The sequence below is a fragment of the Ictidomys tridecemlineatus genome, chromosome 3, assembly GCF_052094955.1.
Source record: "Ictidomys tridecemlineatus isolate mIctTri1 chromosome 3, mIctTri1.hap1, whole genome shotgun sequence".
NCBI classification, from domain to species: domain Eukaryota; kingdom Metazoa; phylum Chordata; class Mammalia; order Rodentia; family Sciuridae; genus Ictidomys; species Ictidomys tridecemlineatus.
This window is the reverse complement of record NC_135479.1, coordinates 113736126-113763933: the sequence shown is the minus strand read 5'-3', so window position 1 is coordinate 113763933 and position 27808 is coordinate 113736126. Positions and strand designations below refer to the sequence as shown.

The 27808-nt window shown below is 35.0% G+C and overlaps 1 protein-coding gene across 8 annotated transcripts in view; it reads right to left on the bottom strand.

The window, feature by feature from the left end:
- The window catches only part of LOC101973364 (EGF-like and EMI domain-containing protein 1), a 616632-nt gene that overhangs the window by 212301 nt on the left and 376523 nt on the right, over positions 1–27808 (bottom strand). For 6 of the 8 annotated variants that reach the window (XM_040270043.2, XM_040270041.2, XM_040270039.2 and 3 more), the window contains one exon: positions 23721–23843. The exons of 1 other annotated variant lie outside the window; for it this stretch is intronic. In XM_040270043.2, the coding sequence (XP_040125977.2) occupies positions 23721–23843 (123 nt within the window). Of the gene's footprint in view, positions 1–2948; positions 3092–23720; positions 23844–27808 lie in introns of those variants that run through there. One more of the 8 variants, XM_078043607.1, reaches the window with a different exon arrangement.

Here is a 27808-nt window from a genome sequence, read left to right as displayed (position 1 = left end):
CCTAGGCCTTCAGGGAAGCCGGGCATGAAGACATACTCTGCTACACAGAAACTAACATCCATATGCATTTGTGCTATTTTCATTGATGAACAGCTTGAGAAGGACTCGTTAATAAAACCTCTCAATGATTCCAGATTCAGAATGTCTGCAAACATCAGGCATGGCCCAGAAACAAATCAAACAACCTAGAAAATTTTAAATAGACTTGAACTCAGTGTGAAACATGCATTAAAAAAATCCAATAAAACTGAGATCTAGGTCATATACATAAAAGAGAGAGAATAAACAAAATTAATATATAATGGTATTATCCCCTATAAAATTCGTATCAAAATTTTATTGTTTTTAAAAGGAAACATTTCTGAGCTATTTACTAAAATTTTCAGCTTAAATTCTTCATTAGTGAGATTATGAATATCTTTACACAATATGTACACTGGGGAAGAAGTACTAGATTTGGAGTAAAAAAATGTTGATTCCTCAATTTACTCAATCAGAGAATTTTCTCAATCGTGAGAAAACTGTAATGGTTTTGAGCCTTACTTTCTTGATATGTAGAAATAGAAATACTAACGCCTTCCACTTTACATGGTAGATTATGTGACTAACAAAGTGTTAGTCAACAGTAAGCCTTTATTTATATTGTCATAAAATTCTGGGGGAAAAACTGAGAACAAAAATAAAATTCAGCATAGACTCATGATCTCTTTGAGAAGCAAAGAAATGTGATGGCATTGCTATTTCAACTTGTTAAAAGGTGTAAGTGTATCTAGTCAGAAACTCCAGGAAGACTTAAGTGAATAGATGGCACTCAGATAGATTGGCCCTGACCTTTCTGCCTCATGTTCTGACTCAGCATGGTGGAGGTAGAGGTTTGAATGCTTTGGTTCACAGGGAAGGTTTGAGAGACCATGCACACATAAATTTATCTGACTTCCTATTTGTGGATATATTAGTGGCTTAATAACCTGGACTGTTCTTCACAGTGAATCATGCTCCCAGGGAGTAAGGCTATTCAGGAATCCAAATTATAGATGAGAAAGTAGCCTTGTCACTATGAACAAAGAAAGTCACAGGCCTTTAACAGTTATAGCCACCGAGGTGAACAAACCCAGTGAATTTCTTTATTACATATTATTTCTCCTTTTTAAAAGCAGGATGGGCAGAAAAGCAAATTCTTCCTTCGGCAGAGTCAGAAACATTTGGTTAGCCAACATTAATTTTTTTAAATTCACTAATAAGCTAGGCTGTTACAGATACATACATACATGCATGTAAGGGGAGCTGTATACAAGAAGTTTTGAATCTAATAAGACGGACAAACTATAATAAAGATAGAATGAAATGAGTCCTATGTAAGTTTTATGAAAATATGCAGCAAGAGGTGAAAAAAGAAACAGAAGCCAGCTACCATTGGGGCATGTAGGGTGACGGGAGAGTAGGCACTCTCCACACACTCTCCCAACCCATTTAACCTTCTCACAACTCTGTGAGGTACAGATATAACCCATATATTAGCTACAGTCACCTCGTCCTCTACAAATCTGGAGAGGATTGGCTCCAATAGTCCTTTTGCCATAGCATGCCATCGGTTGACAGGGTCAGTGGACAGTAGAGAAAATTATAGGTTCATGTGTAGGACTCTGAGAAGACCTGCCACAAGCGAAGGCTTTGAACAGTGTGAGTGTCTTTTTGCTGCACTGATATTTTCATTTATTACAAGTAATAAATCACGAATACTCTTTATGGAATGTAACGTTGCTTTATGTTTCGATACTTACAATGATAAAACTTTAATAATTTAAGCATCTCTTATCCTATCTGTATTCTCCAAACTGTCCTAGTTTAGGCAATAAATGTGATGATTTTCCTACTCTGTGATCCTGATACTTACTTGGCCTTGTGCATCTGGGCAACAGCATATGGAGTTACTCTTGGATTCATCATGACTGTCCTTGAACTTCCACCCAGCCATAGAAAGCAGAGTTTTCTTTATTGATATTTATGTAGAGTAGATAATTGCCCACTATTTCACCAAACCTGAACTAGATCCAGGGCAGCTTTCAATGCTTAACCAGTACAAGAAGCTCTAAGTGGCTACTGGTAAGCTCAACATGTCATTCTATTAACCTCACCATAACAAGGAAGAATTTTATGTCACTGAATCTCCAGAATTCTTGAATTGTGATTATATTTCATATATAATCATATATATGATTTCATGTATATATTTAATATATAATATTTCATATATACTTGCCAGAGAGGGAAACATGAAGATTCTATTTTATGAGCTGAATTTTTGGACATATTGATAAATGGTATTTTATTTATAAATTCATTCATATAAAATGTCATAAAATCAACATATATTTAGTAACATCCCTAAAAAATTGCCTTTATTAAAAAGGAATAGCGAAGGGGAAAAAAAAGGAGTAGTTCTTAGTAAATCAGGACATTTCTACAAAATTTGAGTAACATGCTCATTTATATGAAACAAAAAATAATGCCTAAAATAGTGGTTCCAAATTATAAGTCAGGTAATGGATCCTCTTGAATGATCCTAAATTATTCTTTCACTAGCATTAGGAAAAAAAAAAATCCCTGCATCTGAAAATAAATCCCCCAATTATCCTAATGCCTCATTAACATTAAAGGGAGTGTTTCTGACTCTTCATGTTAAAAATACCAAACTAAAATTAGCATGATCTCAGCAACAAAACTGAAAAATAAGAAGATATTGTAGATTTAATCATATAGAATATCATCAACATAACAAGAGGAAGTGGGGCCAAAAAATGTAATTTCAAAAGCCAGGTCTACTTGGCACATAGAGACATAATCTAAGCTAGCGTTTGAAATACTGCATTAGCAGTGACAGCCTAGGAGTGACATTCAGAAAAGCACACGGATACATCAAAGTGAAAAACAAATCCTGTAAGTATTACCTTTCATAGGGAAGCAGGGGGGGCTCCCCTCTTTCTATGAGTCAAGTGAGCAGTTCTTTCAAGGAGACTAGATTCTCTTTGCAGGGCAGTGAAAACTGTCACTTATTGAATTGGACCCAGGAGCCCAGGATGTTAATTTATCTCATTTTGTCCTTCTGGTCTCATGCCAGATTAGGTAATCATTAGGGATGAAACAATGAGGACAGCCAATCAAACTAGAGGGAGAAATGATTTCAAATATGATATATTTTGTAACTTTGACCTACCTCTAGCCTCATGGTCTTTGGGAATTTAAAATAATTTGGATAAATGATAAGAAATAAATAGATTCATAAATTAGACATATGTGATTTGGACACTAATAAAAATGAACAAGAACAAATGATTAATGTTAATTTTAGTCCTGTAACTCCAAATCTTAATATCTGATCTGAATTTAGTTTGTTTAAGTGACATAGTAAAAAGTGTATTGCCTTTTAATGCCAAAATGATAGCAGATGTCTAAGTTGTGCAATAAAGCATGAACATAAACCAAAATTCCACTATTATGCTCAGTATGACTGCTAGCAAGTATGTAAAGTCTCTGTGTTTATTATTTTTAAAGATCTGCTATGAGTGCTAGTAGTCTAATAAGCACAACCTGGATTTTTTTTCTTTGTAGCTAATGATAAATAAAAACATTCTTGCACATTTTTAACAAACTTACATTTCATTATTTTTGTTTGTGTGAATATTTTTATTGGATGTAAAATATGCTAACATATAGGGAAACAGAATGGTGTCATTTTGAAGATATTTTTCATTGCAAAAGTGTTACATGCTCAAGAAAATGAAAATACTGCAGAGAAAAAACAGTTTAAACTTAAATTCTTTCTTCCTTTAGACCACCCCTTTAAATACTCCCTAACTCACAGGTCACACTGCTAATAATTTACTTTAAATTCATTCCAAACACTTTCAATACCAATTGTAACACATACATACATGCAGATATACAAGGATTAATATAGTGCAGATAATTTTTTCATTTCAACATAGATTACTTCTCATTCTCTCTGATGATTGCCTCATGTTTTAATTTTCTAGTGTTTTTGATTAAGGCAGGAAAGTCTAAGTAAATAAATATTTTTGTAAATAGGCCTGGAGACAGAAAGATACCTTCCCAGATAGAGAATCCGGGGAAAAAACAATTATATATAAAATACAATCACACTGATGAATTTGCTAATTGATTATCTTTTCCGCAAACATTAGGTGAGGCAGAGGTTGTGGATTTTTATTTTATATAATATCATCATTGAGGAATTGCTCTGTGAGCAAAATGTCAATCATAAAACATTTGTGTTTTAACAAGCTGAGAGGTGTTTTTGCTTTAATCAACTCTTTCTTCTCATGCAGAATCACTTAGAAATGTTGGCATTTTCAATGAACTACATATTTGAGGAAATGAATGCAAGTCTGTACTTTGAAAATAAGAACAAAATGCAATTTTGTTTGTTAAATTACTCTAAATAGCAGTCTAACTGGATTTTTAAATAATTGAGCTTCCTGTCCCTTCAGCTACTAGTCTTTCAATATTAAACAACCCACTAACATTTTGCAGATAATCATGCCTAAAGTAATGCTTAAAATTGAGCTGCTAATGAGAGGGCTGGCAGATCTGAGCTTCTTGTGAAATCCATTATGGATTGTTTTAAAACTTTATTAAGGGTATATCAGATGGGTCCATAAAATACAGGGATGTTTCAATACAGATTGTGACTTTTATTAGTCCTCTTGTGAAAAATGGCATTGGTTTGATTTGAGATGGCAATAAAAAATATAGAGCCTGTTCCAGGGAACTCCATTTTCCCTGATCTTGAGATTTGTGATTAGTAGGCAAAGAATTTATATCACATAGCAGGCAAGGTAATGGACAAAGTAAGATTTACCTTACCAAACATTACCATTGAAAGTCAAATAGGAAAAGCCAGGCTGATATGGTATTCTTCCTAATATTTCCTTTAAGCATATTCAAAATTTATACATTCTCTTTTGTCATGCTAAAGATGAAGAGTTAGATGACCTATTTATGGATATTAATAGTTATGTCTGTTCAAAACTACCAGAAAATGTTGAGAGCCCCACACTACCTTCATATACATTTAAAAAAGGAAATCAATGCCATTATTTTAATTTATAATATGTTTCATCCACACACTTTTATAAAATTTCATTTACACAGTAATTACAATGTTCTGTATGCTATGACAAAGTTTCCTACGCTTTTAGATTTACATAAACCGTATACTTCTATGACTTTCATAATATCTCCTTTCATACACCATTCCACTCTGAAACTACATTCCTTTGTCAAAGAAAATTGTTATTTTTGGAGCAAAATATCTTAGTGGTTTAAAGACTAAATTAAAGAAATATATGAATTTAAAGATAGAAACTCAGACATTAGAAATTAATCATATTTTCTAGATTATCCTTGAGAAATATTTGTGCCAAGTCTTTTCAAATCAAATTGTAATATAACATTTGCCTTGTACAGCATCCTGAAAGTAGTTCCTTAACATTAAGAAGTGCAATGCTTCATTTAAAGTTTACTATTTTTTTTCTTTCAATAACTTTAATCTGTTTACTAACTTTTTATCCCTTCTAGTATTTATGGAGAATACATTCCAAGTCCTGTGTAAGGCATCAGTCAGGGATATTAGTATATTATGACATAATCCTTACATTTAAGGCATCCATAATCTGGTGAAAGAAATTGATAAGTTAACAAATAGATATAATTCTCACCCTTCTTTTTTTTTAGTGTTAATACCATATAATTATCAAAGCACTCTCCCATAATACATTTCTGTACTTCTTGGCCACATACTTTTGTCATGAGAGTAGGGAAATAGGATCTTCTGGATAGGTGAAATTATAATCAGGTTATTAACCACTTCAGAAGAAGAAGAAATTACATTTCTATCTACCTCTACCTTTAGGGTCTATCTCAATATCTTCTGGTATTTTTTTCCTTTGTAGTAGGCTATGTTTTGAAGATTACTCTTCTAATTATGTCAACCCAGGAAAACATTAACACACCATTAATTAATTACATCATGGTATCAATATCTTCCATATTTGAAAATATCTTTAACATGAACATGTCCTTTTCATTGAAATGCTCATTAAATTTTCAAAAAAAATCACATGAATAAAGCAGACAGACATTATTATCCACATTTTAGAAATGAAAAAAGTCAGATTTTGTAAGTATAAGCAGAGACTGGACTGAATATATGGCTTTTTTCTGCCTTCTTTTGATGTCTTTCATGCACTTCCTCAAATTAAATGCATTCTAGTAATGATTATTATTTCATAAACAGTGTTTTAAAGTCCTAATCAATATTTAAAAAAATATTTATAGGAAGTAATAGTCCTAGCACTCAAGTAAACACATTGATTTTACTCAAGTAAACACATTTGATATAGGAAATAATAGTCCTAGCACTCAAGTAAAAACATTAATTTTTGAGACATATATTTATATTTATGTTAATATTTGACCCATGTATTTAAATATTCAGTGATCATAACAAGTGAATTATTATTTCCAATTTTAATTTAAAAATGTGTTGAATAGCAGCATGAGTTTTCAGCTGAAAAAGGCTGAAATATCTAGCCTCAACCTGCAGTGTGTGTATGTATTTGTGTGTGTGTTTAGAGAATGTTTTGAGATTACCAAAAGTAATAATAGTTAAAATAGCAATGTATAAAGAGATCAGTTACAATAAATATTATTACAGTGAATTAGAGAATGATTTTCACCTAACAAATCATTGAAGATAAAGAAAGCTTATGTGAATATAAACTGGGTTTGTGTTGTCAGAGTATAGTAACAGTTAAAGAATTTATAAACATCATTAATCAAAGATTTCCTCCACAAAAAGTTGGGTAGAAGTCAGCCAAGTCTCATTAAGAATAGTAAGTTATTCAAAGATAAGTCACAATCCAGTATCCCAAATGATTTGAGGACATTTTATGAAGCCCAGATGAGATAAGGTAAGCAATATGTTAGCAGCAGGTCACCACAACTGGCAAAGAGAGAAGAGTTCAGGAATGGGGAAAAGCTGTTGAGATTGATCTTTCCATCTCTAACTTTCTATCCAAGGAGTTATACTCAAGCAAGACTAGATGCCATCTGAGAAGTGTTGGCTAGTGGCTTCTTGAGATTTCTCCCAAAATGACACTACTATGATGAATTTCCCTCAATCCAAGGCTATGTCACTTTGTTGTATTTCCAATTGCTTCAAGTGAATATATAAAATCCAAAAAAAAAAAATTGAAGTTTTAAAAAATTGAATTTACACCACAGTTTAAATGACAAGATCATGGTAAGCCAAATAAATCACAAAGTTGTTTGACATCAAGCATGGAAACTGCATTAATCAGCTTTTGTTGTAATAACAAAAAACCTCATGGATATATAGCCACCAATATCTTTTCCTTGTTTAGGTAGCTGAGATTGGCTATGGCTCTATTCAGTTTTGTACCTCATACTGGTACTTAGACAAAAGGGTAGCCCTTGCTGAGACCTGCTTATTTTCATGACAGAGGGCAAAGAATGCAACATACCAGGCTGAACTGTACATTCACATTTAAAACCTCTGCTCAGAACCAACACTTATTCACGTCTGTTCACATGCTACGGACCCAAGCAAATCACATGACCAAGTTAGCCAATGGGTAGAAGAAATATCTTTGCCTTAGAGTGAGAAAAATTTATATGGCAAAGATCATGCATTTTACTAATTCTTTTGTTGGGTAGAGGAAGAATAACTGGGAACCATACTACTGTACATATGTAGCCTCTTATCTCCAAATTCACTCTTTTTGTCTTCTCTGTGAAAATGGTTCTGAGCCCTTCAAATAATATCCTTTTGTAATTGGGCATGACATTAAGTCTTGCCAACAGAGAGCACTGGAGAGATATTGTACAGTAAGAAGTCATTCTTTGAGGCTGAATAAGATTAAGAACAGCCAAAGCAATTCTAAGCCAAAAAAGCACCTGTCTTCAAATTATTCTACAAAGCTATAGAAACAAAAACTGCATGGTATAGGCATAAAAATAGACAGATGGACCAATGGTACAGAATAGAAGACACAGAGACAAACCCACACATCTAGATCTTTGAAAAAGATGCCAGAAACACACATTGGAGAAAAGACAGCCTTTTTAACATATGGTGCTGGGAAAACTGGTTATCCATGTAGAGAAGAATGAATCCAGACCTTTATTTCTCACCCTGCACAAAAATCAACTCAAAATGGATCAAAGACCTATGAATTAAACCAGAAACCATGAAACTTCTGGAAAAAAAATATAGGGTCAACACTCGAGGTTATAGGCACAGGCAAAGACTTTATCGATAGGACTCCTAAAGCTCAGAAAATAATGCCAATATTTAATAAATGGGATGGCATCCAATTAAAAAGCTTCTGCACAGCAAAGTAAACAGTGTACTCCTCTAGTCAGGCTCCTGGTAGAACTTTTCCAGTGGCTGGCTCACCTGGAGAAGGTACTCTTCCATCTGGCTCCTGGAATCTGTGCATCTTTTTCAGCACCTAGCTTTATGGTGTGCCCATCTTCCCCAGCACCTACAGTCTATAATGCAGCCTGTTTCTCCAGCATTGCCCTTCTCTAGCATGATTGGCATCTAAGATTTGCAATTAGACAGTTGCATTGTACACAGCTTCTCCAGTGCTAGTTTCTCCAGTGCACACAGCTTCTCTGGTATGAGCTTCTTCAAATCTGACTCCTGCAGTGACTGGTGGCCAGTAGTACCCAAAGATGAGCATTTCCCCTTGTTCATCCCTTCAGCAATGTTGTACTGAAAAGATACCTCTCCATGACCACTTTTCTCTGGAATCCTTGAGAGCAGTTTTCTAGCAAATTCCAGAAGCCAGATTTCCAAGTTTTGCTAGTGTGGCAACACAGTGACCTCTCTGCTAGTCACTAAACAATGGCTGTGCCTTTACCAACAGGGTCTGGATCTCAGCTCTCTGGGATCCTTTCTGGGTAAAATGGAGTCAGTTCATCCCTGGAAGGAGGTTGTTGAAGCTCTATATTCCTTATAGAGGAATAATTCCTTATATATAATTTCTTATATTCTCTTTATTTCTTATTATTCAATTCCTTATTACATCATCCTCCTATCACAGGTAATAGTTCTTTATGTTAAACTTCCTGTGTTCAAATTAGTGTTTTTTTTCTCTCCCGATTGAACCCAAATTGATATAGGAATCATATTATAAGCTATCACAGAGATCTAACAAATGGAATCATTTAGATGAAACTTGCTCAATGGGATAAATCAGCCTAAATTATTCACTTGCACATAGAACTGGGATTCTCTAAATTTGTTGGTTAATGCTCCATCATTCTTGGGCATGCTTGGATGTATTTTTCTCCTTATACATATCTTGCTTGTCAAATTCTTTCTTAAGCTCTGTCAGTAGTTAAGGTTATTGTCAGGCTCTTCAACCTTCTCTGAGAACAGATTTAATTCTCCACATTTTTGCTGTACTAGATTTTGACTTTCAGAGGACATTAATTTTCTTCATCTATCCAAATTGTTGTGCTTGGCCTCACCAGACCCCTCACTTAGGCCAATATCATATACACATTAGAAAGGACCCATGCCAAGCAACATTTTAAAAGCCACCACCTCCTTAAAGCTATAATTGCTACCTTTCATTTCTGATAAGTTTGTTAATGTATGATAACTATGAATTACATTATGTGAGTACATATAATGTATATCCAAAAAACACAAATAAAAATTTATACTTATGTTTTATTAAGAATCATACAGCTCTTTAAAATTTAATTTTTTTCTATAAAGCAGTACAGCATATATCAAGTATTCTGTTGGTCACAAAAGAACTCAGCTCATACTTTTTATGAATATGTGCATATAATTTTTGCAGAAATATTTATAGAAACTATAGCTATTGCTCTCAGTTGAAAAAAATTGAGCAATTCAAAGAATTGTTTGAAAAATGATATTGTGTTTTATTTTCTTGTCTAAAATCTCCTCCAGACTACCAAGGTGAATAATTGATGGCAGTAAGATCAACATGAATATGTTGAACACAGGATAAATGTCTAATAATGGGCTTGAGCTGTGGGAATCTAAGATTTGTTATTATTATTATTTTGAGAGACTCAGAAACAACTTTTAAATGGAAAACAAGCTTACCTTAAAGCAATGCCTAAAGGACCAGGCAGAATTTGTGGCTACTCTAATCTCTGATACAGTTTAATTCTGTGTATGCCTTGCTCTTTTCCACTCTCTAAATTGATATAATCTCAGATCTTACTAGATATCTTAGGTTCTCTTTATAGCTGTAAGCTTCAGGGAAGCCGTTTTATATTGCTATTATCACCTCTAGAAATCTCTTCCTAACCTCTTTCACAGAATTCCAGCTTTTGGACGGATGTCTCAAGTTTTAAGTTGCTGCTTGTGAAATATGGAATTTATAGCCTGGAAGAAGATGCTGACATTTTTTCATTCAAAATTCCTCATTTTACAAATAAGGAAAGTAAGACACAAAGAAGAAAATAGACACATTCCCTGTTGTGTAGAGAGTGGATCTGAAGCCATCATGGAAGCCCCATTGAGTGATCCCACAGTTTGAGCTCAGGTGGGCAAAACAGGTGGATCATTATCAGAATCAAAGTGCACTCCTTGTGAAGACAAGAGATTTAAATTACTACAGCGGAAGAAAGAGGGCTAGCCAAAGGGCACTTTAGAGATTTAAATTCTAAGGGTAAGTGTTGTCTCAGAACCCATTTCAATTTTATGGGGAGTAATTGGGGCGTCTACACATCATATGTCATGCTAACAATGTGAGGTGCTTAGAGATCTTTATTTTTATATCAGTTAGGGATCTTTACTTTTATTTGTTATATTTACTTGATAGAACCATATAGTTAACACTGTGAGATCTGAGAGAATTATATGTGGTTTAAGCAAAAAAAAAAAATTTTTTTTCCAGGCAAACTTCTTTGTTTACTTGCTTATTTGTACATAAAGAATTGTTTTTCAAAGTTCTTGCCCAATTGTCTTTGCAAAACATCTGGCAATTCCATTTTTCATTGACATCTAACAAAAGGGAAATGGTAAATACAGCAACAGGAACAAAAGTATAGATAGGTCATCTCATCAAAGAGAACTTATTTACAACCAGATTGAAGCAGTGCTAAATATTATGCCCTGACAACGTAATTAATAATAACATGCAGGGGAAGTCTCCATCTTTTATCTTACTTCTAATTAATTTGAAACTGACTTAACTTAGGATTTAATGGACAAAAATAGGAATTAGCATAAAAAGAAAGCCGAGGTTCATAATGAAGATAATAAGCAGATTCTGCCAGATGGTAATATCAAAACCTATGGCAGAGTCATGCATGGAAACCAAGTGCTGATTTTAAAATGAGAAATGATGAAGAAATCGTTTGGAATTTTTTTTTATAATGGTAGAAAAACTTATACAGATTTTCTAACAAATCTAGTTGGGATATGTTTAGTGTTTCTAAAAATACACTTATTCTGTCATGCTGTATTTGGCATTTCTGTTACCAATAATTTATTCCACATTATTTATAATCTTATTTTCAAAGAATTTGTTTTTACTGTTTTATGTGATGCTGGGGATTGAACCCAGGGCCTTGTGCATGCAAGGCAAGCACTCTACAAACTGAGATATATTCCCCAGCCCTCAAAGAATTTTATATTTCCCATTTTCCCTGGGTTCAGTGTGTCATAAGAACTCACTGATCATTCTTTCCTTACACAACTTATAGATGTCAATAGATGAACCATTTCATTGGTCTATAAATTCTTTTCTTGTCACTTCCATATCTTTCATGTTTGCCTATATCATTTTAAATATAAAGCCATTAGAAACTTTCAGAAATCACATTTACATTCTATCATTGCTCTACTCAAATATCTCACTTGGAAAATTGGTCATTTACCCAGTTATCTATAGGGTTTACCTTTTGAGTTACTACCCTCTGTGTAGCCCCCACATATCATCCATTTGTTTCTTGAACATATTTTCTGCCCATTGCCATAGGTATTGTCTCTATCTTCAGAGCATGAATTAAGCCATTTTTCAGAACAAGTTCTACAAAATACTAAATCCTTGAGTTGTAAATATTTTACTTTCCAAAAGTTTTAAACCTGTTTGGGAAACCTGTGTTTTGTGCAACTTTGTGTAGTTAAATGCTGTCTTCTTTTTTAAAATATATTTTAGTTGTTGATAGATCTTATTTATTTATGTGTGGTGCCAAGAATTGAATCCAGTGTCTCACACATGCCAGAACAACTGCTCTACCACTGAGCCACAGCCCCTAAATACTGTCATTTGTGCCTGGTTTTCCTTATGAGAACTTTAGGATGCAGTGTTCTGCAAAATCATTGGACAATGGACCCCTTTTACATGAATGTAGTTGTTGATATAAATATATTCATACACATACACATATTGATCTCTACATTTTAAAATAGTTTGACTTATCTAAATTTAAAACTCCAGAAGTATTAAATGTAGAGTTACCATAGAGCCAAGAAATTCAACTCCTAGGTAGATACCCAAAAGAAATTAATCTTATGAACACAGAAATAATTACACATGAATGTTTTTATCAGCACTGGTCATAATGACCAAAAGCTGAAGACATCCCAAATGTCCATCAACTGACAAATGCATAAACAGAAAGTGGTATGTCTATACAATGAAATGTTATTTGGCCATAAAAAGGAATCGAGTACTGCTATATGATACAATGAGGATGAACCTTACAAACATTATGCTAAATAAAACAAGCCAGTCATGAAATATTACAAATTAGGTGATTCTAGTTATGTATCAGTCCAGAATAAGGAGGTTTATGGTGACTAAAGGCAAATTTGCTTAGAGACAGGGGATTGATGGAAGAATAAGAAGGTGATACTAAAAGGAACAGGTTTTCCTGTTAAGGTGGTAAAGATGTTCCAAAATTGACTGTGGTAATGACTGCATGTATTTGTGAATATACAAAAAAAACCATTGAATCATATACTTTAGAAGGAGGAACTGCAGAGTATGTAGTATTAGCCATTTTTAAAAAAGGTCTAGAGACAATATTTCAAACTATTTTGTAATATCTAAACATATTATAATTAGTAAATGCTTAATAATTATCCGACAAACTGACCGAGAGGAAAAGCTAGGAAAAGACTTTCTACTTCGTGTGTTCTGTGGAGCAACAGCATTGTATCTCCTGGGAGCCTGTTAGTAATGTGGATTCTCAGGCCCATTCCACATCTGCTGAATTGGAGTCTGAATTTTAACAAGTTCTAAGGTGATTCACACACACACTAGAGTTTAGAAATCCTGTACTGCAGTATTAACTGTGGTATCTTCTAATTGTTGAGCACATCATACTTATGGAGCTATTTTACTTTCTCATGCCTTAGGGCTTATTGTAGGGATTAAATCAATTCACTTTTAATAAGGACAGCATCTAATGAATTACAATTAACCTCATTTTCTTGGCTGCAGTTTTAATGTGTTTTCCAGCACTCAGTCAGGCCTCCAAAGTGTGATGATTATTTAAAATATCGGGAGCAGAGAAAAGGTAATTTTTGCAGACCCGCATTGGATGGTATGTGCTATTAGTGGGAATGCTCTAAGATCTGAAGCATCCCTCTTTTCTGATCTTGTTGGAACTAGAGAACTTTGTAAGTTAGAATTGTGTGCATCAACTATACATAAAAATGTATTCCTTTTTACTGATTATTGTAATTTCTCCTGTCTATGGCCCCCTCTCTCTGACCTCTCATGCCCACATAAAGAAACTTGAGGCGTCATGGTTCTGTTCTTCTCCATACCAACTGGGGGTTAATGGGACCCCGTGATATGCTGAATCAACCAAGGCTAATGCCTTTCATGGCTCTACTTCTTGCCAACAAGGGCCTTCTACAGTAAGCAATGTCCCTCTGTATCATCAGATGGCCCTATGATTGGAATATCATCAAAAGGTTTTATAATATACCACTGCATTTCTCAGTCTGCTACCTATAACATTACACTTCAAAAAATAGTTATTGATTTATAAACAATTATCCTAAATATTTTGGTAAACAATCATAAAAGTCTACGCTTCTTTAAATGACAGAGGCCTACCACCCACTTTGTTAAAATGAGAACAACACATTTTAGGAAGATGTTCTAGATCCTTTAAATATGCTCTTCCTATTTATGGGAAATGTGAAATATGTGAATGTTTAGTTTGTAATAGAATGAAGTTCCCTACGAATTTATAGTACTTACTATTTTTAGGAATATACTTTTAACCAGTGGGACATCTGTATGGAAGATACAAAGTGAAAAGACAAATAAATATGCTTACTCTCAGGTGTTTGGTTTTTCTGGTGATGCATGTGGAACATATCCATGAAATGGATCCACTGAGACAAGTAAAATGAGTGATATCCATTTATTTTGATATTAGTTACATTGAAGAATATATAACGTAGTCTGTTACTCAGTTATTAACTAGAATAAATAATAAAAAGAGAAACTTAGCCTGAATTTATAAACTAAGGTATATAGTTCTTTCAGAAATAAGTGGCTTCATTTCTTTCTATGAGATCCTGTGCTGAGGAGTGACTAGTTTGGAGAAGGTCACTAAAAACACAGACACATGAAAGCCAATAGCAAAATAACAAATCAATTTAAACTGGCATACTTTCTGATTAAAAATCACATCTATGTATTCATATCTCCCTTTCAGTATATCTTTATTGAAAAAAATGTTTCCATTATTTAGAAATTGATAAAGGAATTTCTCATAGCAAGAATATTAAAAAATCAGTCAGTCATCCATGACTACTTTTTATGATAGCAATAGAAAGTAATATGGATTTTGCAAGGGCAGGAACCAACCCTCAACATTTCAGAAGTCTAAAAGAGACCAGTCTTTAGAGTATGAACCACACCGATGTTTTGATAAGTGGGATTCCATAATCTAACAAAATATCTGCAGGGTAGACACCCATCTGAGGAACTCAAGACAGTGTACTTCGGTTTGAAAATATTCTTGGAAACAAATTTTAAAAATATGATAATATGGGCTGAGGTCTTAGCTCAGTGGCAGAGTGCTTTCCTAGCAAGAGTGAGTCACTGGGTTCAATCCTCAGCACCACATGAAAATAAACAAATAAAATAAAGGCATTGTCTTTATCTATAACTAAAAATATTTTAAAAATATGATAATATGATTTTTTAAAAATAAGTTCATTTTTAAAAATACTGGGCAGAGAAACTAATGATTGTGAATGAAAATGAAAGGTCTGTTTTTCAGAATATAAAACCTATGTTATGTTTCCTGAAATAAGATAAAAATTCAAGGAGCATAAACCAAACTTTGGGAAGAAGAACCCCTTGCTACCCATAACTTCCAGACATCCCCATACAGCCATTTGCCTGAATGGCTGCTTCTGTTTTTTTCTTTTGCAAAGGGGCACGGGTTGCTAACTGAGGCAGTCCATTGCCCTGTGCTAACATATTTTCCTGTTGTATTCGTGATAAGAGGCCTCAATGAGGGATGCCCTGTTTGTCAACCACAGACTTCTGAGGTTTATTTATTAAGTCTGTCTCTTTTGGTATACTCCCTGGGAAAGCTGAAAGAACCATACATCTGCATGTCCCTAATGACACTGGGAAAGTGAGCCACCTCATTTCAGGGAATTTGTATCAGTTAAGGTCTCTTGCAGTTTGCCTCACTACCAAATAAATTGTTGACTACCAAGAGTGTTAGCTGAAAGCTGAGGTTTTAAGATGACTGCTCTGAATTACTAGGGGGTGAATGATGGGCTTTATTTAAAAAATTGGTATAAAAAGAAATAAAGTGGATTTTTACTTTGATAGCAGAGTTCCAGATTTAAAGGGTATATGTTTTCTTTCTAGTCTAAAAGACCCAGAGGCTTAATACCTTCAGAGTTTCTGCAAAGGATGGATGCCTTTGGTGTGGCAGGGGCAGCTTTGTTGTTAGAATCTCAGATGCCTTCCAGTGTCAATCAGGAGAGAAGAAAGCAACAGTAGGACCAGTGGTCCTAGGTATAACTCTGATAGGGAACTTGATTAAGGAAGTGAAGGAAATGAAGCAGGGTTTTTCAGTCCCAGGACTGAGTGATTAGTGTCTGTCCTTGTTCTTTGCAGCTCATTTCGATTCAACGGTGGGTTATCTCTTTCTCTTCTTAAGTCCCATAGCACTATGCCTGTGTCTGTCTTATATTTACTCTTGCTATCTTAGACTATAGTTGCTTGTGTATCCATCTTATCTCCTTTATTGAACTGGAAGCCCCTTGGAGAGAGAAAGATAACACTGGACATAGTTTTATCTTCAACAACAAATAGCAGAGGAGAGAATTTTAAAAAAAACAACGTGGACAGAAGTAAAATTTCCTAAGCATCTACTATGAAATAGGCCGATGTAACATGCTGGTACTTTCAAAGGATCCAGTAACAAGTTTATGTTGCTTGCCTGACTTTTGAATTAATAGATATCTATCTATCTAATCCAAAATAGGCAGATAGAGACAATATATCAGCTTTATTTGTGTTAAAATTATAACTGGAGGATAGGATTAATGGGTGCAGCAGTTGGGATTTCTAGGCAAACTATCCCACATGATCACAGGTGTTGCTGGAAAATCTGTCTTCTCTATGGGTTGTCCTGCTCAAGGTGTACATGACAGCAGAGTAGTCCAGAATGGGCACTTTTTGCAGACATTTGTGGATCCCAAAGAGAAAACAGGAAGGTGGATGGAACCACAGCCTACTTTCTTTCCCAAAACTCACCAGTGAGGTAATTCATGAGGTAATTCACTCTTCCTCCCTGGGGAAGAGTAGACTGAGTGAGTAAGGGGACAAAGAGACACCAGGAATGTTTTGCTAACAAACATTCATCTCTCTTCATATGGCCATGAAACTGGGTCTTCCCACCATTAAAGTGTTTTCCTACAACATCTCATTGAATCATCAATATCAGTTTAAGTATTGTTATCCTGGTTTTATAGACAAAGAATAGGAAGCACATATGCTAAGCAACATGCTCTAAATCTAACTGTATGTAAATGTCAGAGGCAATGTTTGAAACCAAAGTGCATATGAGAGAATTTTTTTTAAGGAGGATAGAAGTAAAATTTGTGTGCTCTCTGTTTGACCATGCACTGTACACAGATTCATGTTTGGTGAATGAATGAATGAATGAATGAATGAATGAATGAGTAGAGAGAAAAATTCTGCATGTATCTACATAACTCGGGTATGTGTCTGTAATTTTAACTGACTCAACCTTTTTAAACACAATGAGTTTTGTATTGTAAGTGAGTCTTAATAAATTAAAAAAGGATAACTCTTTCTTTTGTACATGAAGGTAGACTGTCTGGGAATGTTCTGATTTTTTTTCTGTAGTATGTATCAGTCTTCATCAGGGAACTGCTTCAACCTTGACATTCTGTTACAGCACAAGTTTAGGAGTTACTTCATAAATGACAAAGAGAAAAAAATACACAAAAGTAGACATTCCTTCATAATGTTTTCAAGTATTTTTATGAAGGCAAAAACAATGGAGTGTGTGGGCATTGAATATATACACATAATAGTGTTTTCTTCAATTACCAAAAAGCCTTTAGTGTTTGGCAAAAATTCATGTTTTTACTTAGTTGAAATGGTACACAGAAACATTCTAACATTCTCTAAATGTAGGAAGAATTATCATAAAAGAGGATTCTGATCAGTTAAATTTTCTGAACAACAAAAAAAAATTAAATAAATAAGTAAAGTCAAAGAGGTTTTAAATTGCCAGGTGTGTGTATGCCTGTTAATTCTAGCTACTCAAGAGCTGAGGAAGGAGGATCACAAGTTTGAGGTCCTGTTTCAAAATTTTAAAAATAAATAAATAAAAAGAGCTGGGTATGCAGATCAGTAGTAAAATGCATCCCTGGTTCAATTCCGAGCAACACATACATACTCACATACATTCAGGTGTCCGCACACACACAGATGGTTTAAACTTCAGCAAGAACAATACAGACTACAAATAGGGAAGGCTTTCCTAATATGATAGTAAGGTTATTAAGCAGATAACCCCATCTTGAAAATTTCCCATCAGCATAAATAACCAACTGCTTTAGATAAAATGCTACTGTTGAGTACAAAGTTGGCCTTGGTGAACTTGCAAAGCATATGAAATTATTATTTGTCTTCTGTTTTTTTTCACTTAAGGTTTCACACAGTAATTTTATGCCCAGGAAGCTTAATGATACTCTAGCCAGTCCTGGTTCTTTCTATAGCTACATATTTCTACCTCCTCAGTTGGCAGCATCTTTGAGGGGACCAGAGAAAGCCCAGCACCTCCTAGAATGAACCAAAGAGTTAATTGGATCCCATTAGAGGAATTTGCAAGACCAGCCTGTCAAACAATCTCTTGGAAGCCCAGGAACACAGCAACAGGGGCAGAGATAATTATTTACTATTTCTGGATCCCAAAGATGTTCTTATGGAAACTGAAGCTTTTTGTGTCCTCTCTCTCACTGCATTTCAGGCCCCCCACCCCCTGTGCCAAAAATTTGTTGATTAAATTATGATCAAGAGTAGTGACACAAGTCTTTGCCACACTTCCTCTCATTCTACTGGTCATTCTTGATGCTCACAGAGGGCTCCTTGCTTCCTGGATGGATATCACTGCCTCAGTGGAATCCCTTCTTTTCTTTTTTTAAGAAATGGGATCTTATTGCGTTGCCCAGGCTAGACCCAAACTTCTGGGCTCAACCAGTCTTTCTGTCTCAGCCTCCAGGTAACCAGGACTGTAGGCATGCACCGTTGTGCTGGCCTACTTTTTCTATTTCTGTTTAGATTCCTTCCCTGCCCCTCCTCTTCTTTCTCTGCATCAATGAGAGAAACTCCATGATGGAACAAAACATAATTTGTATTACTCTGATATTCTCAAATACCCAACTACATCTACCCAGAAGATATTACTGGCCAGATTGATGGATCAATTGAGAAGAATGACAAATGAAAAAAGGAGAACTAGATTGTGTTTCTACTTCTACAAATGAATTGTTTGAAACTTAGAGGAAATTGGTCATTCTCTCCAGGTCTTAATTTCTGTCCTTGGTTGATCATGGCCTCTATGAGTTGAGGGCCCTGGGCCAATGCAGCACTGTGACTCTGTGGTTCTGATTAACCTGCTCTGTATCTAGTGCATGCTGCTTATCAACCACATCTAAGGGAAAGGACACTGGAAAAGATATATAGTGAATAGGAAAGCCTGGCATATAGTGCCACTTTGTTCACCAACTAACTTTATGAACTGGTGCAAGACATTTAATTTCTCTGAGATTTCATCTATAGAAGCTTTTTATTCAGTTCAAATATTCTATGACTTACAACAATGGCATTCTGAATTAGAATTTCTATTTATTCACATTATCACATCCACTGTGTTTGGGGGGAAATATCACTCTAAAATATCAATAAAATTACTTTAAAATATTGTAACAATCAGTTAATGAAATCACATGCCTTTATGAATGGATAATGTATGTTCATTTATTTCTCTCAAGCAGAAGAATTTGTCTCAAGTGTCTAATCAATGTTTATTAGCTTTGTTAGTTAACTTATTAAAATGTACAGTAATTATTCAAAAAAGTTTCTTGACTCCATGGGACTACTAGTCTCATTAGTTATGCTGCTGCACCAATGGTTTAGATAAGCCACATGAAGAAAGAGTTCAGGAAGTTCAAAGTTTTACTTATTCTCTAGAAATGAAAATGTGCTGTGCCCTTTCAAATATATCAAATTTACTTTGAGCAAATATTTACAGTAAGACCTACTGATAACCCAATGGCTTAACTGGTAAACTTTCAAATGACAACACCAACATGATTGGGATTTGTAGATAAGGAGATAAATGAAAGGTGTATTGACTGGGTGCTTGCATGTATTCACATTGAAAGAATGGGTGTTCATCCAACCATTCATTCAATGAATATTTATGGAATTCTATGGGATTGGAAAAGTGGAAAGACAAGATTCTTTAACTTGGGAATCCTTTTCCCAAGATTCCTAGTCTAATTAATAATAGTAGAAACCTATAAATAGTTACAGTGCTCTACTATATGTTCTACACCATGGTATACACAAAAGGAAAGGAAAGGCAATGCGAAAACACTTTGTAAATAATGCCTAGAAATAAGAACCAATAGATTTAGACTCCTCACAAGGACCACAGGTGTTGGAATAAGATTCAGAATATAGAATGGCTATACATGAAATAGTAAAAGGAAAATATACAATGATAAAAATGAATATACATATAGAAAGGAACCTATGAATTTGAGAATAAGAAACATAAGACATCTAAAAATGTAAATTGTTGAAATCCAAAACTCAATAGACTGGTTGAACATATGCAGTAAAGACAGAAAATAAAATAAAATATATTAAAGAGACAAGGAGGCTAGCATGGGAAGGTCTAATCAGAGCCACAGAAGAGGATGCTGGGAAGAATCTTAACCTCTACCCCACATGTCAGCAGCACTCACTCTTCCCAGTTGTGCAAATGAATACACCCACATGTCTCTGGGGGACCAAATCACTTCATTGAAGAACCACTGTCATAAAGACCACGTGAGAAACAAAAATTACGGATCTATTTCATTCATGGTTGTGGGAACCAAAAGTCAAATAGCAATAGAAAACTGAATTTAAAAGCAAATAAAATGCTAACATCCCATTGGATTATCACTTGAAATGCAAAGATAGTTGCATACTTGAAAATCTGTAAATGTCATAATGTTAACACACTAACAAAGAAGAAAAATCTTGTCCTTTGAGTGCATATATACATATATGTACATATATTAAAATATCCACAGCATCCAGCGGCAGGCAATGCCTTCTCCTCATTTGCTCCTTTGATCTGTTCCTTGTAAGAATCCATGTGAACTATGAATCAGAAAACATGCTTTAGGTTCAGCACTGTGCCTGAGATCAGGGGATACCAGTGCAACTGAGCTAATCAGAAGCTTCTGCTTCTCCACAAGTTTATATCTCTTTAGAGGAAAAAGTTGAAGAAAAAGATTAGCTAACAAGGCCATTTGCAAATGTTTCAATCCCATTTAAGAGCAGACTCTATATTTATTTTAATAGCACCACAAATGTCCACTAAAATGTTGATTTGTACTTAAAAAGCAATTCAAATATATATTAATGCCAAGAAAAAGTCTTTTAAAATGACTGCTTAATTCTATGGCTGTAGCATTCAACACAATGTTGTTTGAAACCAACTGACCTTTACCGTTTCGAGCTAGTGAAAGAACACGGATGACTCATTAGTGCACTCACATGAAGTTTTTGCGTAGTGGCTGGCACAATGCTCATTTGCTGTGACTTTAGAATGCACTGGATTGCAAAAGAACCTCTATTATTTTTTATTTAACTATGTATATAAATAAATCTGAGATCATGGTATGGACAACAATTGAACAAGCTGAATCTCTAACATTACTATCTCCACCAAATAGTAGCTTACAGAAACAAGGAAAAGATGCTAAAATGAATGAGACTGAGGGAAGGGTCCCTTGCGGGCAATGGGCTCCAATCCATGCTACTACCTGCGGTTCTACATTCTGGGAAGGGGCATGTCAAGGTTACCTCATTATCAAACTCTTGAGTCTCACCAATACTGACCTCACTCTTACACAGTCTGTACAAGAGGACTTCAATTTAATGAAGCCATGGAAAGCTCTTTTCTCAATATTTTAACATTTACATGAGCCACCAAGAGTAACTAACTTCAATTAAAATAGGATATGAATGAAATTAAATGAGCTAGGGGGTATAAAGTCTAACATGCTTTATCAACCTAACAGCTATTATAAAATAATAATAAAAACTGTTATACCTAACAATGGCTAATTACTGCACTCATCACCGGGAATGTATTCATAATAATGACAATGATGATCATAATAACACCCAACTAAAGAGAAACAGTAAGTTACTGCCTCGCAGACAAGGGAAATGTCATGAAAAATGATATTCTCATTTTACAAGACTGCATTGTCTTTAGTGGCCATCACCACCCTGGTCCAGACTCCTCCTCTTCCCTGTCATTGAATCCATACTGAGAACACTACCACCAAATAGTCACATCCAGAAGTAAGCATGATTACACTTGACTAAAAAGAGCCTGGATGAATTTAGGACTTGCCTTTGTGAATTTCTACCTTTCCAGGCAGAGGACCCTGTCTGAGGTGAAGCCTATCTCAGGAAGGCTTGGATTCCCTTGTCCTTGAACACATCCAAAGTGTTTCTTGTTGCTGCCTCTCCAAGCCTGCTGGAAGACACTAATGAAAGGAACTGGATCAAAGATCTAAACTAGCAGTCCCCACATCCAGAGTCCCAGCCCCAGGCATCCTCTGTAGGGACATTTTTTTTTTTTGTCTATTCTTTCTCCTACCAACTTACTCACATGGGCCCCTCATTGGGAATAGATGTCATTAGGAAGAAAAAAAATTAGTGTGATTTTGTAAGGTCAATGGTAAAACACAATTAGGACCGATGCTTTTATACTGTGACCTTAAACTAATAAACAACAATCCTGAATATATAAAATGTTTGGGCATTTTAGCAACATGAATAGACAGGGGGAAAGTCAAAATAGTTATAAGGCATGGCACAAGTGTTCCCTTTAGTCTGAGATTTCTCTTCTTAAAGCTTAAGAGAAGGAAGCACTCTCTGGCTCCCATTCCGTTCCTGTAAGAGCAGCAACTGAGTTAATATACAAAGGTACAATGCTCCTACTTTGTGCTAGCCACTATGCTAAGTGCTTACGTGCATTATCTTATTTAATTCTCATAGCAAATTTTGTGACTTTTTGATAACTAGCATTATCCTAAGTTTTACGGTTAAGAGAGTCTTAGAATGTTGAAATACCTTGCCCAAGGTTACACAAATAGTGACATAGCTAGAACTCAAACTCTAGTTCACTTAACCTCATGCTATAATGTCTTCAAACATCATTTTATAAGGTTTGGGCAAATGTTTCAATCTTTCCTTCTAATCAATGAACTCCTTCAGGGAAGAATTTATTCCTCATTAATTTTTATATTTCCAGAGCATGAAATAATGCCTAATACAGAGCAGAAATTCAGTGAGTGTCAAATGAATAAGATGACAAATCAATAAACAGAGGAAGGAAGGAATTAATTTAAAAAGGAGACAGAACATGAAGTTTATGCAAAAAAAGTTAATTCTGCACTAAGAATACTATTCCTGTGGTTAGTTTTGTGCCTCTGCCTTTCTATTGTAGCAACATATGAGTATTTTATGATAAGCACCATTTTTACTTTAGAATTAAATGAAATGCTTTCAAAAATATGTACTTTACCCAGGGATTTAAATGAACGATTGAAATTCCATAATCAGAACATGACACAACCAAACCAGCATATAATCATATGTTTCCTATAATAAGCTACTTGAAGTGTTCTAATGGGTTACAATTTTGTAATCTAGGCATGAGAGGAAGATCTGTGCTCTTGACAATATTCAACACAAGCACTTCAACTGGCTCTGGATAAAAGAGAAACCCCTTTTTTGCATTGCATACATGCTCTCTTTTTTCCTTATCAGTAAGCAGACAGTCTTAACTGTTACCTTCACATCCTCTGCCATCTTCTTCCAGCTGCTGGCCAGCTTGACATTTGCAATAATAACTGCCAATTGTATTACAGCACTGGTCCTGACAGCCACCATTGTCAATAGTACATTCATTTATATCTGCAATTGAATAGTTAAACAGAATCAATCTCCTGAAACTAAACACACAGAAAGAAATTTTAGTGGCTCTCCTAAAAATGAACCAGCACAGTGACATCATCCTTTGACTGCAGATTAAATAAAATGGACTAGCATCTCATTTTAGTTAGAGCCAAAGCACTTTGGTTTGATGTAAAGAAAGAGACACATTATAATCTTTGGTATCTGAAATGCTACTTTTGAACAGTGAACTGAGGACATGGTGTAGCTTTTCATGTTTGTGACATGGATTTTGGAGACTTACAGTACAGATCCAGATATTTCATATCCAAGTCATTGTTTGAGGATGAGTCTGAGAACAGAGACAGAGATTAGAGTCAGGACACTAGGTCACCTATTTGTTGTTATCAGTTCTTCAAATAAATAACTGCTGAGCATCTCCTCTTGCATATTCTGCAATGTGCCAGACAATGGGAGGAAGGTGAGCCGGTAGTTCTGTAGTTTCCAAAGGTTGACACCTAGCTGGGATTGAGGACTAACCAAGTGTAATATGTTGTGTTCATGGATTGGATATTCCCACTTCTAATCCTGTGACCAGACTTATTCTTTCAGACAAAGCTGAATTTTATGTATTCCTACTATCCAACTGTGGCTTACAAGTATTCTAACCTATTTGCAACTTTGACAGTGGCCTGTGAGGTGACTTGTTACCAAGGTTCCAAGGTTCCTTTTTTTTTTTTTTTTCTTGATTGGGGATTGAGCCCAAGAGCTCTTTACCACTGAGCTATATATATCCCAAGCCTTTTAAAATTTATATTTTAAGACAAAATCTAACTAAGTTGCTGAGGTTGACCTTGAACTTGCAATCCTTCCTGCATCCAGAATTGCTGAGATTATGTGTACACCATTGCTCCCAGCTGATTTGCTACTGTAGTTATACTCAAAATACCATCTCACTCCAGTAAGATTGGCAGCCATTATGAAGTCAAACAACAACAAGTGCTGGCGAGGATATGGGGAAAGGGTACACTTGTACATGGCTGGTGGGACTGCAAATTGGTGCAGCCAATTTGTAAAGCAGTATGGAGATTTCTTGGAAAGCTGGGATTGGAACCACCATTTGACCCAGCTATTCCCCTTCTTGGTCTATTCCATAAAGACCTAAAAAGAGCATGCTACAGGGACACTGCTACATCGATGTTCATAGCAGCACAATTCACAATAGCAAGACTGTGGAACCAACCTAGATGCCCTTCAATAGACGAATGGATAAAAAAAATGTGGCATTTATACACAATGGAGTACTACTCTGCATTAAAAAATGACAAAATCACAGAATTTGCAGGGAAATGGATGGCATTAGAACAGATTATGCTAAGTGAAGCTAGCCAATCCCTAAAAAACATGCCAAATGTTTTATTTGATATAAGGAGAGTAACTAAGAACAGAGTTGGGAGGAAGAGCATGAGAAGAAGATTAACATTAAACAGGGGTGAGAGGTGGGAGGGAAGAGGAAAGAGAAGGGAAATTGCACGGAAATAGAAGGAGACCCTCATGGTTATACAAAATTACATACAAGAGGAAGTGAGGGGAAAGGGGAAAAAAACAAGGGGGAGAAATGAATTACAGTAGATGGGGTAGTGAGAGAAGATGGGAGGGGAGGGGATGGGGGATAGTAGAGGATAGGAAAGGCAGCAGAATACAACAGACACTAGTATAGCAATATGTAAAACAGTGGATGTGTAACTGATGTGATGCTGCAATCTGTATATGGGGTAAAAATGGGAGTTCATAACCCACTTGAATCAAAGTGTGAAATATGATATGTCAAGAACTATGTAATGTTTTGAACAACCAACAATAAAAATTAAAGGGGAAAAAAATGGGCACCTCTACTTCATGTTGACAAGCTGACTTGGATAGATCTTTTCCCATGAGATGAGTGTGCCTGGAAGACACAGTGAGTGGAAAGTGCAGAGAAAGTGCATAGGTGAAAGTGGGAGACAGTGTTAGAAGACCTAGAGAGAGAAAGAAAATGAGTTAGTCAGGAACAGCAGAAGCAAAATGAGAGCAAGACAGAGCTGTGCCATCATAATGTAGCCTGCAGATAAGGGAACAACTGGATGCAGGAGCAACAAGGTACCAGGCAGAGGGATCTTGACTGTGCCTCTTGACTGGATACCATTGATTTTGTTTGCCCCTCACTGTGCTGCTGTTGAGACTGCTTTTACACATTGTTAGTTAACTTTTCATTGAAACTGTGTCTTATACATAGAAAAGTATACAATTCCTAACTACACACTTTAAAGATTTTGCAGAAATAAAAATATATCAATGCAATTTTTTTTTCTTTACCATGTGTGTGTGTGTGTTGCTGGGGATCAAACTCAGGGCCTTATGCATGCTAGGAAAGTGCTCTACCACTGAGCTACATCTTAGCTCACCAGTGCAATCTTAACACACCACTAGATCATGACTAGCACCCAAGAAAACCCTATCTTACTGAAGATAACTGTCTTGATAATGTATATATAGAATCATATCATAAATAATTTGTGTGTCTGTGTGTGTGTGTGTGTGTGTGGCTTCTTTTGTCTGTAATTTCAGTTTACAACACATATCATCTTGTTGTAAATATTTATAGTTCATTCATTCTTATTACTGTATATTATTCTGTTCTACAAATATACCACAATATTTGTTTATCCATTTCACTGATGATGGACAATTGGCTAGTTTTTGATTTGTTTGTTTTTGGCTACTGTGAAAAGTGCTGCTGGTAACATTTCCATACATATCTTCAATGAACTTACATACAAATTCCTGTTGGGTAATATATCTGAGACTGGCTTTTCTTGGCCAAAAGGTATGACATGTTCTACTTTAGTAGTTATAGCCAAATCGCCTTCTAAAGAGATTATTCTGATTTACACTCACACCAGCTGTGTATTGGGGACCAGATGCCACTCATTTTTGCCAACATTTGGGATTTTCTGTTTTTTCATTTCAGCTCTTCTGAGGAGTTTATAATTGCATCATGTTGCAAATTTAATTTGCATTTTCCTGATTATTAATTAGGTTAAGCACATTTTCATGTTATTGGCCATTTGGATGACATCTTGTTGAAATGCTTATTCAAATATTTTGTCCATTTGTTCAATTCTTAAAATATTGGTTCTTTTACTTGTTGGTTTTCAAGTGCAATGTTAAATAGAATTGATGGCAATGGTCATTTTTGTCTTCCTTCAGATCTTAGAAGGATAGTTTTTAATATTTCCTAGTAGGTTAATGTGTGCTGTAAGTTTGAAGATACATCTATATTTCTATTTCCATCTCCATCTATCTAAGAGATTAGTTTTATCAATTAAAAATTATTTTCACTTCTTGTTTTCTACATATTTGTATCATAAATAGATGGTAAATTTTATTTACTACTTTTTGTGAATCTATGATCATATGATCTTTCTTATAAATTCTGTAATGTAATGAATAACATTGATTGATCATTGCATCTCTGAAATAAACTTTATCGTGATACACTAATTTTTATATGTGTGTGTGTGGTTTTTTTTTGTATATATATATATATATATATATATATATATATATATATATATATATATCAGTCAGCTAATACTTTGTTGAGAATTTTGTGATTAAGTTCATGGGAGACATTTGCCTGTACTTTTTGTATAATATTCTTATAGTACTAGGTTTTGGTGCCCATGTTGTACTGGATATGTAAAACAAATTGGAAGCTCTTTCTCTTTGTCTCATCTCTGAAGAAACTGTATAATATTGGTGTCATTTCTTACTTAAATGTTTGGATGAGTCCATTTATGATGCTATCTGGGGCCTGGGATTGTGTGTTTGTGTGAGTAAACTTATTAATAAATTTAATTTATTCAAAGGGGAACAAAGGGAAGGGAAGTGGGATGGAAAAAGGAAAGACAGTGGAATGAATCTGGCATAACTTTCCTATGTAC